The sequence below is a fragment of the Taeniopygia guttata genome, chromosome 4, assembly GCF_048771995.1.
Source record: "Taeniopygia guttata chromosome 4, bTaeGut7.mat, whole genome shotgun sequence".
Classification (NCBI taxonomy): Eukaryota; Metazoa; Chordata; class Aves; order Passeriformes; family Estrildidae; genus Taeniopygia; species Taeniopygia guttata.
Window position 1 is genome coordinate 9,343,827 of NC_133028.1, and position 21,617 is coordinate 9,365,443.

Genomic DNA, 21,617 nt, shown 5'->3' on the forward strand with positions numbered 1-21,617 from the left:
TCTGATATTGCAATCAAGATATTCTAAAATAATTTAAAACAATATAATTTTACTGTAGTTCACTGGCAAAGTTATGTTGATGATTCTGATGCAGTTTTAACTTCTTAAGAGCAAATGGAAAAATTATCTCTCTGAACAGGGCATTCTTCTTTTTCATGGTAATAGTTAAACCATTAATATAACTTGCAAAATAATTAACTTTCCTGTTTTATTAGGCCTCTTTTTTTTCTCTGTAATTCACTAATGCATGTGTATGTTTGCATGCTTCAATATGATGCTTTTTATTTCTTTTTCTGTTCTTGATGATTAATTCTATACATTTTTGTTTTGCCTGTGTAGATTTTCTTTCTTCAATAGGTAGTTCATTTAGCAGGATTTTAAAGCATACCGTTTGTTCTGAAGTATTCTTTTCCCTGTTTGTGCATGAAAGTACTTAATATTTAGTTGTATGTTTACACTTAGATTTAAACCAGTCATATCCCTATGACAGAATCAGTCTAGGTACAGCTGTGTAACACTTTGCTGTGCAATGCTGAAGAGAAAAACTTCAAGGAAAAGTAGTTTAAAACTAAATGAGATTATATAAACTTGAAGCACCATTACAGCTTATACTTTCTCCAGATATGTTCTTCAATTTTCATGTGCAAGTAATCTCATAATGCTTAAATAACTTTATCTGTACGCTTTAAGAGTATGCCAAAAGGTAAAGTAGTGGTTAAAGCTGAATGAAATAGTGTTTACAGATGCAGGTATCTTTTCTAGTTTAGAAAGGACATATTGAAAGAATGGATGTCTGAAAGTAGATATTGCTGCAGCATCCAAAGGTGAGACAGAATGCAAAAAATCAGAATAACAATGCATATCACATGTAAATAAAAAATGGTAAATTATCATTTAGATTCTTTGTCTTGTTGATAGTCTTCAGTGTAACTTTGAAGTATTAATAATAGTGTAAATTCAATTAAAGTACTTGTTAAAATACTAATCTTTCACTTGGTGAGAAAACACATATGAGTCATCAGCTTTCATCCTTTGTCAAGATTATGGTATGAACAATGGCATAAACAATTTGAAGAAATGCCTTCACAATTTTGTGCTTTGTACAGGTTCGTTTTTAAATTGTGAATTGTTCATTTCCTGTTGTAGAAAGGGAAAATCCAAGCCTAGTCCCACTTCCTCCTTGAAGTCATTTTTGCAGCCATACAGAGCAGTGGGCAATGGATGGGACTTCTCAAGCTGTAATGCTCCTTTGTGTGTAGGGGTGTAAAGCGAGTCTGATCTACAGAAATCTCTGTTTCACGTCTTTGTAATCTTGCTGCATCAGATCAGCTTCAGTTCTGAGCAGCTGGCCTGCATTAGTTCGTTTATGTTTCAACTTCAGAAGATTATTTGCAAAAAATTTGCTGAAAATTCCTTTTGAAATCAAAGCCTATGTTTTGAAAGCAACTTAACTGGATTTTTTTCTTATCAAATAGAGGGACAGTATCCTGCTGTATGTGTTATATACTCATCTGATACATTTAAGCATACAAAACCTAATGTGCCTAATGACTGTTTCTCAGTGTTCTCATTCTTTCACTTACTTTTAGAGGTGGCCAGCCATGGAAAGCAGAACATCATGGTTTGTTTCAGCTCAATGGATGTAAATGAGAAAAATAATAGAGAAGAATATATTATATTTTGTGCTTTTTGTTGGGAACTCGTAGCAGGGTTTTGCTCATTCATTCATAGGAGTGTGTAGTTCTCAATTACTTACATTTTACATAGGAGTATGGAAATGCCATGTTTGCTTTTCTGCCTTACTTACAGGTTAGAGTATCATAAATCATGCTTTTCAGAGGAAGGTAATACTACTGTGGTACTGCTATGTATGAAAGCAGTAGAGAAAAAGAAATTAATACAAAAGTGTATTAATTTTTTTTTACCCCCAGTTAACTTCAATAAGGTACAAAGGTATTCGCCCAGAATTTTCCAAACTAGTTTCTTGCATTATAAATCTTAAACTACCAGTGCAGCTTGGTAGTTTAAGCAGAATGGTCCTTCTCACAGCATTTCCTGTGAATCCCTCTGTCTCAGCAAGGGACTTGCAATGGGTAGAAGGATGAGCTTAGCAGCTCCCTCTGCACTCCACATGCTGTCCCGTGGACAGACTTTTCAGTGCAGTTGTGTCCTTGGTTGCCTTCCAGGCAACGTGCATCTGCAGGTATCTTTCTCTTTCCACTGCCTGTAATTTAAGTAGATAATCCTCTGTGAGTAAGAGGACTCTGTGGTGGTTGGGTTATGTTAGAAGTGGTTCTCAAGTTTCTTATGGCAAAAGCATCTCTGAAGACTTTTTGCCTTAGTAATCCTTAGCTCTCCATGGTTGTCCATGGTTCATTACCTTGTCCATCTGTGTTGTCTTGTGCTTCTAAGTCTGCACTGCTCTTCCCTCTGGGCTTCTTATGTACTGTTATATTTGGAGTTCTGAGCAGCCTTTCATAATTCTTGTATCCTTAAGGAGGAGGAAGTTGTTTATTCTATTACTTGTGGTGCATTAATGCCCTTCGGAGTTGAGGGCAGACATCAAGATGCTAGGTATCAAGTCCTTAAAAACAGCACATACTTGATGAAATTAGTGGGATCCTAAATGTAGTCCACAAAAATAAACTAAAAGTAATAAGGTTGTAGGTAGTTTCCTGAATGGTTGCACTGGTACATAAAATTACTTAACTCTGTTTCCCTGTCACTGCTGCCTGTTTTTTTCTTGATGAATTAGTGAGGGACTGGATGTACACTTTATTCATTCCCTTCTTCCTTTTGTCTGTTATCTATCAGAGCTATGAAAAATTATTTGGATAAACTTTTTAAAAAATAGGTTTCACATCTGACTTCAACTTTTCAACATTTCAAACTGACTATAATTTTTGAAAATTAAAGGTTTTTCTTATATCACTTCTCAGGTAAAGTACTTCTTGGTGAAGAAGAAGGCTTGGATGATGATTCTGAAACCCGATCTGATGTCAGTGCTGCATCATTTGCAGGTACATGCTTTTCTCTTTAGCAGTGCAGCCAGCAAATACATTCTGATACTGCTCTCTGCAAAACGTGCAAGTGATGTGTTATGGTGGTGAAGAAGTGTATGGACATTCAAAAGGCATGGTAAACAAAACTGAAACCATAAATACTGCTGACTGTAAAGCTTAATGAAGTTGACTGCATTCCTTTTTTAAAGAGATGGGGTGGCATCTTTATAAGATGCCTATTTTCCTGCCTATAGTTTAACTGTTTCATTACACACTTTCTTTACCCTAGTTTATGATGTGGTTTCGCCTGTGTTTTCATGTCGAGAGTGAAACACAAATTGAAACACTGGATTGACTCATAAATGCCTGTGTTTTGCAGCTTCTGTGAAGGGTGAGATAACCAGTGAACTGGCTTCCTCATCAGGTGTGTCGACAGCGGGGTCGGTGGGGAGCTCAGCTGCTGATCCCGCGGGACACGACATCATCACGGAGCAGCCCCGTTCGCAGCACACGCTGCAGTCAGACTCTGTGGACTTGGCAAGCTGTGATCTGACAAGTACAGCTGCTGAAGGGGAGGATGATGAAGTGCTCAGTCGAAGCTCCAGCCAGATCAGTGCTGTCCAGTCAGATGCCACTATGGATTTGAATGATGGCACACAGGCTTCCTCACCAATTAGTGATAGCTCTCAGACTACTACAGAAGGTCCAGACTCTGCTGTAACCCCTTCAGACAGTTCTGAAATTGTAAGTGTGCAGCAGGCAGAGGGGGGATCTCCTTCTACCGAGGGGCCCGACATATCTCAGAGCTCTTCCATGGAGGGCCCAGACTTGGACTCGTCTCCTTACTCGTCTTCTACTTTTCAATCCTCAGCTAGTAACAATGGAAAGGTCAGCAGCTCACACCTCCATTGGAGAGCCTGACCTCCTTTTAACACTTCAGCAATAATGAAAAACTACAAAGATGTAATCAGTGTGTTCTCTGGGTAGGTCATGTGAAGGCATTACAGATTTCACTCACTGAAAGAGTGGCAATATCAAAGCCTTGACATAAATATATCATCTTAGTAGTATATCTGTAATTTTATATAGATATATTAATATTTGTTTTGGTGCAGGAAGGTTAATGGAAGTGTTAAAGGGTGAACAGTTTATTTGGAATGTTAAAAAAATATTTTTGGAGCACAGTGCTTCACACTGCCTTCTGCCTGTGCTTTTACACTTGGCAAGCACAATTCATCTTTTTTTTTTTTTTCCCCTTTTTATCCCATCTTAAGGATTTCTCCTATAATGGGCAAATACTGCATGAATTACAAATGTAGCAGTTACATATCTAATAAACACCTGAAATGTGCATACAGGATATCTATTTTAGGACATTTGTCTCTCTTGGGCAAGTGTATTGTGAGATTGTAATAAAACCAGCAAAAATACAATTACTGCAAGCCAGAGCAGAAAATTCAAAAGGGAGAAAACTTAGAACTAAAAAATAGTAAGTTTATAATCATGGTAAGGAAATACTTCTGCAAGTGTAAAGATTCAAGAACCAAAGGAGTGATGACAATTGCTCTCTGAATTAAACAAAAGCAATGCAGAGGCCAAAGGGAGCAGGCATTTATTGACAAGGTGTGTTTATTGGCACAATGTGTTTATGCAAAGTCTTGTCAGTTGGCATACTGTTTACAAACAGTAATTACATGTAAAATTATCCTTTCATAATTGACAGACTAAGTGGTTGTCCAAGTTACTGACACACAAGCTCTTTAATTAACAATTTCCAGGTGCTTTTAAAGACAGGAAGTAACTGAAGAAGTGTCCTGTTTTCTGAAAAATTAGTGAAATTGTTTTTTTTTACTTTACTGTCATTGATCATTATGATTGATTTTTATGGTTATTTTTCCATATACCTACTGCCTATATAGTGCCTTGGTTCCAAGGGTCAAACTCTTATCCAGATGAGTCCACTTGAGTAGTCTCTGGCTTTGAATGAAGAAATTAACATCCTTTAAACTTATTTGTCCTTTCTTGTCCTACACAGTGTGTTCTCAGTTTGACTTCGCATATCTAGGACAAGTGAGGTTATGGGGGAGTTTAACTGCAAGGGCCAAGTTCCGTTTGTGCCAGTAAAGGTGTTGGTTGTGATTTGTAACTGCTGAGAGAAACATTTGTGATGAGGGAGCAAGGGGAGCAATGGACTGAGTGTTTTACTTGGTCCCTGTTGGCAGCCAAGTTCATAGCTCATCTGAGAGACTCTCAGATGGAACTGTGGCTTCCAATAGCCCCAGAGCTGCAGGAGGAGGGGAAGTGCTTTGGGGCTTACATGCAGCTGGACACTAATATTTATCAGGCTCACATTTGCTTTCAGACTCTTTCTAGATTACTAACACTGCATGTTTCAGATTTAATACTCTATGTGAAGAGAAATTATTTTAAGTCCTATCCTTGCACTGTGTAGGTTTTGGAGGGTGCTGAAGGACAGTATTCTGGAATGCAAATTGGGCAGCTACAGGATGAGGAAGATGAAGCTACAAATATTCTCCAAGATGATTCTTCAGAGTCCTTCAGAAATTCTTCTCTTGGTATGTTGATAAATACAGGGGCGGGCCAGACAGGTGGCATCATTAGACAGGTGTTCAGGTGCATCTGCACTTGAAGGGAGTGAAGACTCATGTAATGGATATGAAAAACAAATAACTAGATGGCTATGTGAAATAAGGAATATATTTCAACACTTGGGATCAATCACTTGTTTTGATCACTGCTAATTTGTTTTTCATGTTTGTATAATTAAGTTTAATTAAAGTGCTTTTAGTTTGCATCTGAAATGATATTTCATGAATTGCCTTTTCTAAAGCTCTTCAACAGTCTCACCTGCTGAAAACCACGAGCCATAGTAGGCAGCCCTCTGATAGCAGCGTGGATCGATTTACATCCAAAGAAGAGGCAGCAGATGCTGGTGATCACGAGAACAAGGTGAGAAGTAATCACAGTGGTCAGTTTTAAAGTTCAAAACAATTAAGTTTAAAAAAAAAAATTAAATGACAGTTATGATGAAGTAAATTATAGTGGTAAATGTGGGAAGCATGTATATGTGATGTGCCTCGTTATAGGTCAAAGAACTCAGGTTGGTAGGGAATCTGAGTTACAGCCTGAATTTCATTTAACATAAGACGAATATGTAAGTGTGATATCTTAAATGCAATCATCACCAGCAAAGCCATATCAGAACACCCTACTGAGAACACAAACCCTATTTGTCTGTGCATTAGTAGCCTACACTGATACTTTCTTACTTCAAATATTTTGTGCTGATTGCTACCTGTGTAGGTAACTTCATGATCTCCTTAGGGATTAGTCTTTGAGCCTGGTGCCATTCTAACTACAAGTTACTGAGTTCCTCTTACATTTTTTTGGCTTTATCTTTGGACCTTATTCTGAGCTGGGGTGAAATTTTCATTTGTGGCAGGCAGAAATAGATCAGCTTGGACTGTTGGGGAATTTTAAATGTGAAACTACAGAAAACAACTTAGAGATAATATGCTTTTCATACAAAGTTTCCAAAGTTTGGTGGCAACAAGTGGTTTAGTATGCTCTTCACATGCAAGCAGCAAGTCTAGGTAGTTTAGAAAAATCTACAATAAAATATTTCTATAATAAAATTGAATCAGTTCTGATACAGGATATAAACTTCTCCAAAGCATTGCACTTTGAGGCCTTTTTTTGGAATATATATTAAACTACATATGAATATTATATATTCATTTTGTATTAAACCTTTAGACATTTGAGGATGTGCAATATTTCTAAATCCTGTGCTAATATTGAAGATAAATTTTTTTCTGTATGAACATTGTGATTTGCTTTCACTAGCCCTCCAGGGTAAAGGGGGACATCGGGCACTACACTGACAGAGACTGTGCTCCTTTGGTGCACTGTGTCAGGCTGCTGTCGGCCTCCTTCCTGCTCACTGGGGACAAAGGAGGTATGTTTGTCTTTGAGCTTCACTGGCTTCTGTGTCTCTCAGTGTAGGAAGTTTGAAATGTGATCACTTTGCTCTGTCTTGGTTTTGATCTCACTTTATTGGAAATACTGGATATTCTTCTGTGGCAGTCCCTAAGCACCACATCTGCATTTTTTTAAAATACATCCAGGGATGGGGACTTAACCCCATTCCTGTCATGGTGTATGACTGATTTAGAGTGTTTGTTCTTTTTCCGTTTTCTAAACTCTTACTTGCTCACATGCCCATATAATATATTGGTTTTGGAAGGAGGTGAGCTGGAAGTATGTTATGCCTGTATTAGAGTATTTCAAATATATTTCAAATACTGTTCATTTGAGGAAAGTAAAAAAGCAGCCTGTCTGCTGCCTCTGACAAACTGGAACTGCTTGCTCTGCCTTCATATTTTTGTACAGGCTAAGCTATTTTATTTTATATAGTGTTACTAATTAAATTTAAAACAATTCAGGAAGCTTTTAAAGACCTTCTTTTTAATAATTTTTGTTTCTTCCCCGCAGCTTTAGTTCCTGACAGAGATGTTAGAGTCAGTGTAAAAGCCTTGGCAGTAAGTTGTGTTGGAGCAGCCGTTGCACTTCACCCTGAGTCCTTCTTCAGCAAACTGTATAAAACACCTCTGGAGGCAATGGGAGAAGAGTATGGTATGTTGCAGTGCACATATCCCATTTTATTACTGTGTTTGGGTTTTCAAATAAATGAGGCAATATCTACCCTGAAAACTCCAAACTCAGTTCGGTATTTGTGAGCAAATACTGTACAAATTGGAATGAATGTGCTGTGCATGTGGTGAGGGATATTTTTTGTCGTAAGATTTAATTTACGGTGGATGAGCTTGCTTCTGACAAGTTGAAGCTGTTTTAAAACAATGAGTATGTGGAAGGAGTATTTTTTTTTTTTTTACAAATGTTTTCTTCCAATTTAATTTAGTCTATGTTATAGATGGTGTCTAAGCCGTTAGGTTCATTTTTACAAATGAATTCCAGGGATCTGGAGTGTGCAGCTGGTTTGATACATTGACCAAAATGTTTCTTCTGTTTCCCTGGAGCATTTTGTGTACAGTTGAAATAAATCACTAGTCTTTTTAAATAGGTGATCATTGTGTGAATGGTGTGATTGATCTGTAGATTGCATGCACAGGAAGGGATCTCAGAGGGGTACAACTATGGTGGGCATGTTTTGGATGTGCTGATGTTGATTGTCCAATAATTGAGACCTCCACTGTAACATTTTTATGAATCAGTGAAGTCTAATACTAGTATTTTTAAAATAAAGTAGTTGTAACTTATTTTCTTAGAGGAGCAATATGTGTCAGACATTCTGAACTATATTGACCATGGAGATCCCCAGATTAGAGGAGCTACTGCCATTCTCTGTGGAACAATTGTCAACTCCATTCTAATTAAATCTCGCTTTGATGTGGAAAAATGGCTAATAAATGTCAGAAGCTCAACAGGTAACAATTTATTTTATTGGTATCTTTTTGTCTTGTAATGTAACATTGCAATGTTTCATTGCTCAAAATTCTTTTTTTTTTCTTTTTTTAGGAAATCTCTTTTCCTTGATAGACTGCATACCTCTGTTACAGAAAACATTGAAAGATGAGTCCTCTGTTACATGCAAACTGGCTTGTACAGCTGTGAGGGTAAGCAGTAGGAATTTATTTGCACCACCACAGATCACAGTTGTGATTCATTACTGGGATGCTGCTATGCACAGATGTGTAAACATCCAGCATAAAATTATTTCTTCCTGAAGAACTTTATCAGCACTGAAAGTAATTATATGGTTAGATCATGTAGCCTTGTAATCTAATAATGATGTTTCTCATGAGAAATATACTGGTATGAGCTTTAATGTTACATTAACCAATAGTAGGATGAGTGCACTAGATAGAAAGACTATCTAGGCTGAACAGGGGAGTGTGAGCATAGAACACCTGCTTGTAGCCTGTATTTGGAGAAAAAATTAAAGGTGAGAAATTACAAGTAAAATAGTGATTATTTTCTGAAATAATTTTTAAAAGTTGGAAAGTATCAGGAAAGTGAGTGGTTCAAATTGGACGAAAGATTCCTCAGGCAATTGTTAAAACAGAGTTGACAGCTGAGTGACTGGAATTTAGAGTATGTGAATTTTATTTCTGTAATAAAATCTGGGGAAGGTGTTTGGTGAAAAAGCAGTAGGGTGAAGGAGTGAGCTTTCTTTGAGAGTTTTTCCAATAAAGTAGAACATGGACAAATCAGAGACTTAAGGACCTGTGAGGCAAAGCATAAATTTTAGTAAAATGTAGATAGTTTGTGTATGGGAATTACAGTTTTATATGCCAAGAGTAGGGGCTTGTGATACAGCTGAGGGAAGGAAACCCAGGTAGGTAAATGAGGCTGTGTTTTTAGACAATCAGCAATGTTCGTGTTTGTGTGTAGTGATTTCATGTGTGACTACACTTGCCATAATGGCTTTTTAGAAGACTTCACCAGAATTGTTCAGTTCAGGCAACTTAATACTAGTCAACTTTGGCTCTTTCTTTTTCTGAGTATATAGTGTGACTTTATACATTTTGGTGGAAATGTTCTAAGCCTTTTGGGTGTCTAATCCTCAAACAAGAAAGTACATTTTGTGTAGTTAAATGAGACATGGAGGTGTGGAGTTCTATAACTTTTTCTAAAGGTCACACATTGTGCCTATAATTGAACATTCAAATATAGAGGTATGACTTTTTGAAAAACTTTGGAAATCAGAACCAGGTGTCTAAAAGTACCCTGTGGAATTTAAAAGACTGTTTTTGAACAGATGAGAATACAGTGCTTGTGGTGTTTAGCCCTGTGAGCCCTCCTTTAGAGGATTGCCCTCTGATCTGTGGCCTGCATTCCTCTCCAGAGGTTCATTTCAGCAGCAGGTTATAGCAGTTCACATGGAAATGGTTTTCTGGCCTTGCAGGGTACCTAGCTCTGGTTCTTATCCTAGCTCTTATCCAATAACTTTTTTTAGAATTCTAAAGAAAACAGGTGGGTTTTTTTGATGACTTTCATTCTGCTTTTCAGAGAACCTCTTCTGTAATATAACTGAAAGTTGTTTTTTCTTCTCAGCATTGCATCATGAGCTTATGCAGTAGCAGTTACAGTGAACTGGGTTTGCAATTGATTGTTGACCTCCTTGCTCTGAAGAACAGCTCATATTGGCTTGTAAGGACAGAACTTCTGGAAACACTTGCAGAGGTAGATTTTCGGTGAGTGTTCATATTTTTCCATGGGTTTAGTAGCTGAAGTGCAGAGAAGCATAGGAAACTGTAACTGTAATGGTGCAATTTCTTCTGAAGCATTAATGAGTTTCATAAAACTAATTCAGATCAGCCAATCCTGTATGAATTCCTTTGTGAAGTTACCACTGGCTGCACAACCAAGCCCAGTCCTACTAACAATGTGTTGAAGTTTTTAGTTCATTGGTCTGTATCAAGTCTTCTATAAATGTGTGATCAGAGAGAGACCACATCATATAAAATCTAACTTAGTTTTTCCATCCAGTTTTGTGTGTTTTTAAAGAGAAATTCCCTGATATGTACTCTGTTGTCAGCTCTCCGTAATCACTCAGTTTCTGTTAATACTGAAATAAATATGACTTGTTCTTTTTCTAGTTCTCATTCTCTGTTGGTTCTTCCAAGCTGAAAGACAAAAGATGTTTATATGAAAGTTCTTCTGGTTATCCTTAGTCATACAGAAGTGGACTCTTTGTGAATAGTGATGTTTGGAATGTGTTAGTGTCTTTTCAAAATAGTCTGATGGTTTTGTGCATGGGAAAAAATACAATTAAAATCATGGTCTTTAAATAATGGGGTTTTTTTAATGGTAGGACTGTTTTTCTTCAGTTACACTAGCCAGATAGTAGGTTAGCAAATAACTTACCTTTTCTAAATGTTGCAAAAAGTGTTTGGTACATTTTCCCTATAGTGGTGTTTTTACAAAATAAGCAAAAATAAGCCTCAGAGCAGTAAAGGGAGAAGTAACACACCATGTTAACTAATGTACTCCAAATTCTATTTTGTCATAGGCTAGTCAACTTCTTGGAAGGAAAGACTGAGAGCTTGCACAGAGGTATTCATCATTATACTGGTGTAAGTAAATTATTTAATCAGTATATTGTGTTTCTGGATTAAGGTACCAGTGCAGTGTCATGATTTTGTTTTTAATTCTGTCAACACTGATGGCTATTGTATTTTTTGTGCAAATAGATTAAAGTTCTAAAACTTACTACAATTGGGAATATACTTACTATGGAGATCAGATATCTTAATTTTCTCTGGTGTGTTTGTGGCTTGTTCTTTTTTAACTTAAAAGGAATTGACATTTGTGTAGTTAGAGAATGTGGTTGGCAGTGTTAAGGTAGAGATGGTCTTGCAGGCTTGCATGACAAAAGAAATCTCACTTGTTAATTCTCTTTTAACGATGTGATCAAATGCTGAAAATGGTCAGTGAACTTTATTTACTGCGCTAATTTATTTTCTAGCTATTAAAGCTTCAGGAGAGAGTACTTGAAAATGTTGTAATAAGTCTGCTTGGAGATGAAGATCCAAGAGTGAGACATGTGGCTGCAGCTTGCTTAATGAGGTACATGTGACATTTTTATTTATAGGAAGAGAAAAAGATATTTGCATATTGTTGTGTACCTATAACTAAAATAATGCCTTGGGTATTTTTAATATACATATATATATGTCTGTATGCTTGTATATGTATTTATTCATAAGAGAGATGGGAAACAAACACATCTTTATGGTACCTGGGACATGCATCTTTCTGACTAATCCGGCAATTGTACTTTGCTTTCTGTTAGCAATCCAATTATATTAAATTACATTCAGAGGGTCACTTTCAGTCTCAGTTTCTTCAGAATATTTTTCTTCATCCTGAAGTGGTTTGTTCAGTATCCTGGCAGTGGGTGATTGACTTAAAATGTTACAGTACTGCAGATTTGTCCCAGTTCCCAACCATTATAGTTTTCACATGGTCATACACAGTGTATCTTAAAACTTTAGTGCTCACTGATCATAGTGCATCTGCTAATTTTGTTTGCAAAGCAGATCTTTGCTGTAACCTACTGCAGTTATAGTTACTGTACAGATAAATGCACCAAAGGGTAAGGATTAGTTGGTAGTTTATTTGCTGGAATTCGGAGACTTAAATTTTATGTTTAAAGAAGTTGGGAGCATGTAACACTGAATGATATTTTATTATCAGAGGAGTTTCTTTCCTAGTTTTTTCATACTGTTAATTGTTGTCCATTCCTAATAACAACTAATATTTTAAAGTTTAAACATTTAGAAGTGTTTATATTGCCAAAGCAGCTCAGTAGAGGAGTCATGAACTGTTTCAGCATAGAGCTTGTGGTTTTATTAAGGGACTTGATTCTGAAATTGAGTTATTTTATTAACTGAGTGGTAACAAGTTGAAGTTTTTTCTATCTTCATACTGACTTAGTGACAGGAGCTGTGTTAAGATCGGAAAAGACTTAACCTGCCCAAGAAAGCTGCTACAAGCTTGTAGAAACTCCTTGAAACATCCAGTAAGGACATTCATTGGAAGTACCCTCACTGAGATTACAAAAACGTGTAAAATAACTTTTCACTTTTACATAAGTTGAAAATACTGTTGGTCAAGAAGAATGGATTTAATTTTGTGTTTTGGTTTTGCTGCATAGAAATCAGATAGTAAAAAATTATTTTTTTCAGTATGAATGAGTTCTCAGTTGATACAGGTACTCATGGGGAAAATATCTGGGGAGGTCAGGGAACAGCAAGAGAGAAGTTATCTGTGTAAGTGTTTGTTGTAGTATGTGTGGGGAGGTATCTCCAGAAAAGGCTTTTTTTTTTTTTATTACTGTATTTCTGGAGCAGTTGCTTTGTCCTGACTTGAGCTCCTTGATTGTAATGAAGAGCAGTTATATAAAGATTAATTCAGCGTAATAAATTTAGGTAATAGCTATTTACAATTTGATATGTGCAATTAACATATGTAGCTTGCTGAAGTGTATAATAAATGTATTTAAACTGTGTGTTCAACAATATCTGAATAATTTTTCTTTTTGACACTCAATTTTCTTCCAGGCTTGTTCCAAAGCTGTTTTATAACTGTGATCAAGGACAGGCTGACCCAGTTGTGGCAGTAGCACGAGACCAAAGCAGTGTCTACCTGAAACTCCTCATGCATGAAACACAGCCCCCATCTCACTTTGCAGTGAGCACTATCACCAGGTGTGTTACCTGCCTGGCCTTGCTTCAAAAGGAATGGAGACCCAAATTTCACTTTGCAGTGTCTAGGACTGTAGTTAAATCCTGCAAACCCACGTGCTTATGAATTCCTTTGCTAGTCTGTAGGAGCACCTGTAGAAGGTTTAAATTCTACAGAAACTGACTCATGTTCAAAGAATACTTTGTGAGTTACTGGTGATGTGCTCACACAGAGTCCTTGTTTTGAGATAGTTTCTTCTCTTAAACCTGAAGTCACCCTACTTGCCCATTAAGTTATAAAACCAGGTCCAGCTTTTCAAGCTAATTGTATGTATGTTACTGTTCTTAAGGTATTGTTGATCCAGGTTTATAACTCTCCACATCCTGTTTAATGATTGTAGTTGCAGAAGGCTGTACTCCCTTTATAATTTAAAAATAAATTATAGTTTTGGTAGTGTGCTCTTGTATTTTTTGCTGCCAGCTGTACTTTTTCTGTCTTATAGACGGTATGAGTTGTATGTATTTATAGGGGTTGTTGTATTCTGTCAGTTTGTCATAAAGCTTTTGAATTGTATGCCTTTTGGTATATGGTCTTGACCTTGTCACTTAAGATATATGCTATAGTATGGAAGCAGTAGAACTTTGTGGATCCAGTGTTATTCTGGATAGAAAATAGAGTTTCTACAGAAATAATCCAAACCTTGTGAGCATGCAAAAATGTTGAATCCATTTGACCAACAGCAAGGACAACAGCAAAATTGAATTGGTGGTCATTTCTCAATATGTAGTTAGAAACTGACAGTTGATTTCTGTTCACTAACAAAGAGGTTTTATTTATAAATTAAATAGCATTTACTAATACAACCGCAAAAATACTGCAGTATAAGATGGTATTTAGACTGTTCTCTGGTTTTGTATGTTACAAGCAATCTATGAAATACATAATAGTAATTTAAGCTTAAATATTTAAGTAATAAAATTAATAATTATTGATTGGGATGGGGGTTTTTAAGTACGTTTTTTAGTGGGTATAAATCTTTTTATTTCAGAGCATACAGAGGTTACAATATGCTGCAAAGTCCAACAGATGTCACTATGGAAAACAACCTTTCAAGGGTTATTGCAGCAATTTCCCATGCATTGACAATATCCACTACAAGAGCACTTACAGTGAGTTTTCTTATATGTGAGTTTTTGTACATAGATTTTCTTTGAGTTTTCTTACTATGGTGTCTGACTTTTTCCTATTTTACATGCTTGGGTGTTTGTTTTTTTTTTTAATGATTTCCTGACTGTAATTTGGGGCTTTTGTACTGTGACAATGGCAGCAGTAATAGATTTAATTCTCACTTTTAAGAGACTGTGTTGTTGACTCTTCCATGGTGAAACTAATTGGATTCTTGGTGTCTGCTTTCAGTTTGGCTGCTGTGAAGCTTTGTGTCTTCTCTCCACAACATTTCCAGTCTGCACCTGGAGTGTGGGATGGCACTGTGGGTATGTTCCCTCTTTTATTAATTGAGCTTCTGGAGGTCACATTTGTGAAACAGAAGTGGATTTACTTAGGTCATTGAAGTCCTGGTTTAGGTATATGCTGGTAAGTGTATCCTAGCAGTTCTTTAAGAACTTTGTACAGAATACAGAAAATTTTAACTTCAGGTTGTCAGCGTATTAAGTGCCAGCATTTGTCATTCCTGGAACCATAGTGGCTGTCACAGGGATTGGCTGCAGCTGCCCTTATAGAAAGATAGATATAGTCAGCATCTATGAAATGTGATATAGGGGAAAATATTCCGTGCTTTTGAAAGGATGTTTATCTTTGGGATATTATATTTTGTAGTATCTCTTTAAATTTTGGACATAAAAATTTTCATCTTGGTTTCATGTCTATGTTGAAAAATGGTGGGTCAAGGAAGCTGGTTCATCTTGGCTGCTATAATAGTGTCAGATGCATTTAAGTTGTTCTCATTTGGCACATTGAGTGGGAACAGCAAATTGGGTATCTGTAATACTTCAGTGTTAATATAGGTAATACATGATAGTCCCAAATTACTTATATTCTGAAGAGTTTCTTCAGGATGCAAATGTACAGGTGGCAGCCTAAGAGCTTTGATGTTTGCCTCTTATTATTAGTGCTGTGCCATGTGAGCAGTAAAAGTAGCTGCTGGAGATGTGCACCTGTGGAGCTGTTCAGTTTTTAAATACATCTAATATAATCTGTGTTGATTTTATTTGTTACTGTCATTGTGTCTCTTACTCTATTTAATTGGTAAATTTTGTCTTATTTTAAAACCAAAACCCAAACCTAAAAAAAAACAAGCATCCCCAGATTCTTTTCTTGTCAGCAAGAAAAGCCCTTGCTTCCTTTGCTGGCCCTAACTGGTATATGTAGTATAAAAAGTGTGGTCCAGTGGTAAAAAATGATGTGAGCAGTACTTAGCTGGAAAATAAAATCAATATATCTTCTCTTCTACCTAGCTTAAAAATTTTGTTTTAAAGATGCATGTAAGATTTATAAATGATCCCATGACATAGCCTTTGCCCTTTCCTCTGGTTCCTTCTTCACAAATTTTTTGGCCAGCAGTTTGGACTGCTAATTTTATTTTTGTGGAATGATATGGACATTTATTGTTCTGGATAATAAGAAAATAATAACATGGATAGTAACATGAGAATTTTGCTGAAGTTCCTTCATATCTTAAGTATTTTTGTTCTTATGATTAAGAAGTTACTGGAACTGCTGCATTCCTACTCTGTACAGCTCAACATGGATTAAGTAATGGATTTCTGACTGTATGTGAAATAAAGAAGTTGCCTGGGAAAATACTTTACAAAGACCAAAGGATGGCACTGTAATTACCTCTGGAGTGTTATCAAAATAATAGCTATACTTAGTTTAATTCTCTGAAGTTCCTGTAGTTATGTTAGACCAGAGTAACTATATTAGAAAATTTTAATTATTTCAAATTAAAAAATATTTTGAAAGATTTTCAGATTCCCTTTATTTAGAGGTTACATAAGGTCTTTTCCTGAAAGAAGCTGGAGTATATAGGTCTTACAGCTTTGAAGTGATCTGTGTAATTCACAGAGTATTCTGCCAAACATCTTCTGGTGATCTCTGCCTGCCCTTTCTTAAACTTGACTTCCATGGGAAAATCTGGTCTTATAATTATTGTCAAGGAAAACACAGGATAAAGCAGAAGATAGTGTTCACTCAAAAAATATAGAGGATTTGATGGAATGCAATTGTTTAATAATTTCTTGTCACTATAAAGCACTATCTTGTTACATTACAATACTACAGCTAATGTCTCTGATCCTTACCTTGCATATGCACAAGACTTAACTGAAGATATTTCAGGCCTGTAGTGGGTAGCAAATAAATACAGAATTCTTCAGTTTATCAGTAGATGTCACTATTGCCTTGATATTTGCTATTAAAAGGAAGGTAATGGCTCTTAAAGAAACCCGAGTATTGACAGGTCTGCTGCAAATTGCTTTCTGAAGTTGTATTTGAGTGTTAAATGTATATTTCTGTGGCACAGATTTAATTTCATTAGATTAGCCATCTGCTTTACTGTTGGTTTTCTCAAGACTTAATTTGCCAAAAGGGGGAAAAAAAGTAATGACATTCCAAAATTAAACTTCCAGTGTTTCCCAGCCAAGTTCTTCAGATGAAGCTCAGAAGGGCTGCACCATTGGTATGGCTGGCTTGGTCCTGTCCCTCCTTTCATCAGCATGGTTCCCACTGGACCTCTCAGCACATCAGGATGCTTTGATTTTGACTGGAAATTTGCTTGCAGGTAAGGCAGGACAAGAAAAGTGGGATTGTCCTAATATTTTTACCATTAGGATTAGAAGGGCCATGTCTCACTCTATTCTGATTGTATGCCGTGAAAAACTTGTAAGATTAAGCAGAAGAAATAAAAAAGGAACTTGCACCCAGGAGATTTGTAAAGAAACTACCTCTTTGTAGCTAAGTTGCAGATTTCCTACAGTTGCCAAAGGGCATGCTTAGTACAAGCTGGGTATAAAGAACTCAAATTTTGTTGGTTTTGTTTTTAACTCTGCAGCTACTCCTGGCTTTGAAATTTCTGTTCATATAGAGACAATAACCACAGCTGCCTTCAGAATTTTCTGGTGCTTAATTCCAAGTTTTGTCTTCTATTTCCTGAAATTGTAGCAAGTGCTCCCAAGTGCTTAAAGAATCCCTGGAGTGCTGAAGAAGATATAAACCAAGGTGCTGCAAAGCAGGAGGAACCCTGGCCAGCTCTGTCAGATCGAGCTCTTGTCACTTTAGTAGAACAGCTCTTTTCTCATCTGCTGAAGGTCATTAATATTTGTGCACATGTAATGGATGATGTGGCTCCTGGTCCAGCAGTAAAGGTATATATTAAAAATAAAAAATAAAATTATGTGACTTAAATACAGTTGTGCTAAGTACCTCTTCACATTTTAGACTTGATATAGGTGATATTCTGTGATAATGACTCGACTCTGTATAGTAAAGCAAGTACCGTGAAAAAAGTGCATTTTTTCTTCACATAACAGGTTTTTCTTCAGTTCTGCAGTGTTTGAAATATTACCCTAAATTTTGAGTCTTTTACTCCTGCTGACTTCACTTGAAACATTAATTCAGTGAGGAGTATATAGAGTATGTGAAGTACTGGATTGCATACTCTGGGAAAAGTGTTGACTTTTCGGCTGGTTGGCTGGTTGTAATGTACTGAGCTCTTTTTGGGGCTAAAAATAACCCTTTTATCTTCTGAATATTCTCTAAAATATTTTGACTTCTGAAACAGCTTATATGAGGTACTTCCAGGTTTGAGGGTTTTGGAGGTTTTTTTGAGGCATATGCATTTAGAGACTGATTTAGAAACTGTAAGACAGAATTGTTAAAATGAGTAATTTCTTCATATTTTAAAAATGTTTGTATATAATTTTGAAACTCCTTTATCTGGAATCAAAAGGAATTGTAGTCGCTGAGTTTTAATTTAATCTCATTGTCTTATGCTGAAGCTGAAAATTCAATCTCGTTGGCCTATGCTGAAGTTGAAAATAAAGTAGGGAATATATTAAACTATTTCCTTTTCACACAGGAAATTCATGTCCTGAACCCGAAACATTTAAATTTAACTGACAGTCAAATGAAGGGGAGTTTAAACAAAAGAAGAATATGCTTGTATTTTTGTAGAAGAAAAAAACCTACTTACTTAAAAAACTGATAAAGCTTCTTTTAATTCTAGGCAGCATTACCTTCTCTCACAAACCCACCGTCTCTGAGTCCGATTCGGAGAAAGGGGAAAGAGAGGGAGTCTGTGGAGCAAGCATCTGTGCCAATGAGCCCTAAAAAGAGTGGGGAAGCAAGTCCAGGTAGGCACATCACTTCTGTTAACCCTTCCATCTACCTGCCCCACACCATGTGGTTATGGCAGAGAGAGCAGAAATAAAACTGAGTAATCTTTCTGGAGTTTCAGTTCAAGAGGCTGGCAGGGTACTGCAATGGTGGAAAGGCAGACATGGGTGGGGGCTTCTTTACTGTTTTGGTTTTTATTAACTGTAAGCTTAAAATTAACTGTACTTTTCAGAACAAAATCACTGCTGAATCCTTTTCCTCACTTTTTGTGAATCTACTCAGCTATTGACTAAAATAATTCTTGCACGTATGTTACTTTAAAGAAATTTGAAAGTTGACTTCCATCTTTTGGCAGGAGTGACTTACATTGCTTTTGGAAATGAGATTATGAATCTTGAAACCTTTTCTTTCATTAGTAATGAATGAAGGAAACACTTGTTAATTCTGTTTCGTAAATTGTACATGCACTTCAGTATTAAGCCCTCTGGGTTAATTTCTCTCACCACAGCAGGCTGGATCGTTGGAATGCTGTTCAATATATGTGTGGATTGAAAAAAGCCATACTGTTTAATAAAGCAGATGTGGTAAATTATATTGTGTACATGTCATGAGCAGACTAGAAAAGGCATATTGTGCTAATCTGTGATATTCTTTTAAGCTTCTAGGCAAACTGATGCTACAGGACCTGTTCCAACAAGTAAATCATCTTCAGTAGGAAGCTTTTATCATCTTCCATCATACCTGAAGTTATATGATGTCTTGAAAGCAACCCATGCTAATTATAAGGTACTGCTTGATATTGTTTGATTGGACTGCAATGGGGTTGGATAATCACTTTGTTTCTTTTAAACAGGTTCTGCCTCTGTCAGCTCATTTGTTTACCTGTGTAAACAGTTTATACACACACAAAAAGAATTTAAAGAAAGATCACAACTACCACCAATAAAAACAAAAACTGCCCTAACAACAACCCATGATAGGCACTGTCACCCTATTGTTTCTCTACTGTCATTATTGCTGGTTACAAATGACTCTTTGCTGGCTTAGCAATCCCAAATAAATCCCCTTGTCTGTTCTTGCTGCACTTTATTCCAGGATGGGGAAGCTTTTTCCTTATTAGTTCAGGTGACAGAAGATCCATTCCCTAGAGAGTTGGTCATCTGATATGTACACTTTAAAGATTGTGTTCTTATTACACCTACTGTGTTCATTAGAAGTGCATCATCCAGCTCCGTTGCTTGTCAATGCCCTAGGCCTTCCTCAAGCAAAGATCCCTTTTTTTTTCTTAGTCAAAATGGAGTCCTGCCTTTCCAGCAATGCATAAGGCAGTCAAAGCTGTCAGTGAAATTCTATACAAAAGATCATTTTGTGTCAATACCCGCTTCTTCCAATAATTTGTATCTCCTTGTTAAGTAATTGTTAAGGAAAAATGTGGTTTTATTTTCTGCGAACAGGTTACTTTGGATCTCCAGAACACAAACGAGAAGTTTGGATGTTTCTTACGGTCTGCCTTAGATGTTCTCTCTCAAATCCTGGAACTTGCTACTCTTCAGGACATTGGAAAGGTATAAGATTTCTTTCTTTTTTCTTGTAGTTAACTTGTCCAGTATCCATGGTCCTTACTGGGAGAAAGCACATATCACTGATTTCAAAATTGCTACTCTTCCAAGGAGCAGTAGTCCTAGAAGTGTTGTGCTTCCACAAGGTTGAATAAAGTGCTAAGGCAGGTTCTCCAGGTTAGATTACTGCTGTTGAAAACTGGAATAATTTTTTACTTTTTAAATTTCACATGGGAATTTTTCTTCCTAGCCAAATGATTTGCCTTTAGTCATTCCCTATATTCATATGTTTAAATATCCGAAATGTCAGAAGACCTATTGCCCTCCTTTCCTCTCCTGTGTCTCGATATTTTTTCTCCTGAACTGTGGTGTTAGACATTGTAATATTTTAAGATTAGGAGGAAAATGTTGAATTTTTATTTCTTTATGTAATTCCTTGATTTCCCTTAAATTAATGTAGATTTACTTAGTACAAAAACCTGTGCTACTGACCAGTTTTCACTGTAATGTTTTAATATAATGAAAAAAACCCTGCAATTTAATGCACTTGTTTTTCTGATTTTCTAGTGTGTAGAAGAAATTTTGGGATATCTAAAATCATGTTTCAACAGAGAGCCAACAATGGCAACAGTGTGTGTACAGCAGGTGAGGAGTTATTTTTTTATGTGTTGTCTGAGTGTTATACCTGATGTCCTTTGGCTGTCAGTTGGAGGCTAAGAGTGGCCATGCTTTTAAGGGAAGTGGTATGTAGAAACATTAGCCCAGGTGGAGCAAACAGAGCATATTTTCTTTCATTTTCACTACTTGTTCTGTAACCTTGATACTAATTTCCTCTTGAACTGCTTCCAATTCACAGAACCATTTTAGCTAATGTTCAGCAAACAAGCTGGTTTCCTACCTTACCAAAAGTGTTCTTTAGCCAGTTAACTGCATCAAAAAACCCTAGAAAGCAAAGAACTGACTGCCTTAGTGATGGATTTCTTGCAGGCTTTCAATTAAATATTTGGGTTTAAGGCCTCAAAAGTTAATTGCAGTGAGAAACAAATCAAGGGATTTTTTTCCTGAAATGTTAACTTTTCTTCTTTTCCTTCCAATTTTCTTCTGTAGTTATTGAAAACATTGTTTGGGACAAATCTGGCTTCTCAGTACGATGGCTTGTCTTCAAACCCCAGCAAGGCTCAAGGCAAAGCTCAGCGTTTGGGTTCCTCCAATCTGAGGCCTGGTCTCTACCACTATTGCTTCATGGCACCCTACACACACTTCACACAGGCCCTTGCTGATGCCAGTCTGAGGAACATGGTTCAGGCTGAGCAGGAGCACGATGCTTCAGGGTAACTTCCTTCCCTTACATCACAATGTTAACTTGAACTAGAGTCTGTTCTTAGTGTTTTTCATGAATGTGAGTATCACTGGGGTGCTGTGGAACTTGAAAATACAGGCTTAAGCAGAGTAACTTCAGGACCACATCCTG

The 21,617-nt window shown here is 36.6% G+C and overlaps 1 protein-coding gene across 4 annotated transcripts in view; it reads left to right on the forward strand.

The window, feature by feature from the left end:
• HTT (huntingtin) overlaps nucleotides 1-21,617 on the forward strand; it is a 79,272-nt gene that overhangs the window by 16,128 nt on the left and 41,527 nt on the right. For all 4 annotated transcript variants that reach the window (XM_030270625.4, XM_030270626.4, XM_072927959.1 and 1 more), the window contains 21 exons: nucleotides 2,940-3,020; nucleotides 3,382-3,746; nucleotides 5,455-5,578; nucleotides 5,854-5,972; nucleotides 6,870-6,981; nucleotides 7,518-7,658; nucleotides 8,312-8,470; nucleotides 8,562-8,659; nucleotides 10,101-10,240; nucleotides 11,059-11,122; nucleotides 11,515-11,615; nucleotides 13,112-13,258; nucleotides 14,284-14,404; nucleotides 14,652-14,728; nucleotides 16,883-17,034; nucleotides 17,415-17,617; nucleotides 18,478-18,604; nucleotides 19,246-19,373; nucleotides 20,042-20,152; nucleotides 20,714-20,791; nucleotides 21,254-21,477. In XM_030270625.4, coding sequence (XP_030126485.4) covers nucleotides 2,940-3,020; nucleotides 3,382-3,746; nucleotides 5,455-5,578; nucleotides 5,854-5,972; nucleotides 6,870-6,981; nucleotides 7,518-7,658; nucleotides 8,312-8,470; nucleotides 8,562-8,659; nucleotides 10,101-10,240; nucleotides 11,059-11,122; nucleotides 11,515-11,615; nucleotides 13,112-13,258; nucleotides 14,284-14,404; nucleotides 14,652-14,728; nucleotides 16,883-17,034; nucleotides 17,415-17,617; nucleotides 18,478-18,604; nucleotides 19,246-19,373; nucleotides 20,042-20,152; nucleotides 20,714-20,791; nucleotides 21,254-21,477 — 2,872 coding nt within the window. The remainder of the gene's footprint in view (nucleotides 1-2,939; nucleotides 3,021-3,381; nucleotides 3,747-5,454; nucleotides 5,579-5,853; nucleotides 5,973-6,869; nucleotides 6,982-7,517; nucleotides 7,659-8,311; nucleotides 8,471-8,561; nucleotides 8,660-10,100; nucleotides 10,241-11,058; nucleotides 11,123-11,514; nucleotides 11,616-13,111; nucleotides 13,259-14,283; nucleotides 14,405-14,651; nucleotides 14,729-16,882; nucleotides 17,035-17,414; nucleotides 17,618-18,477; nucleotides 18,605-19,245; nucleotides 19,374-20,041; nucleotides 20,153-20,713; nucleotides 20,792-21,253; nucleotides 21,478-21,617) is intronic.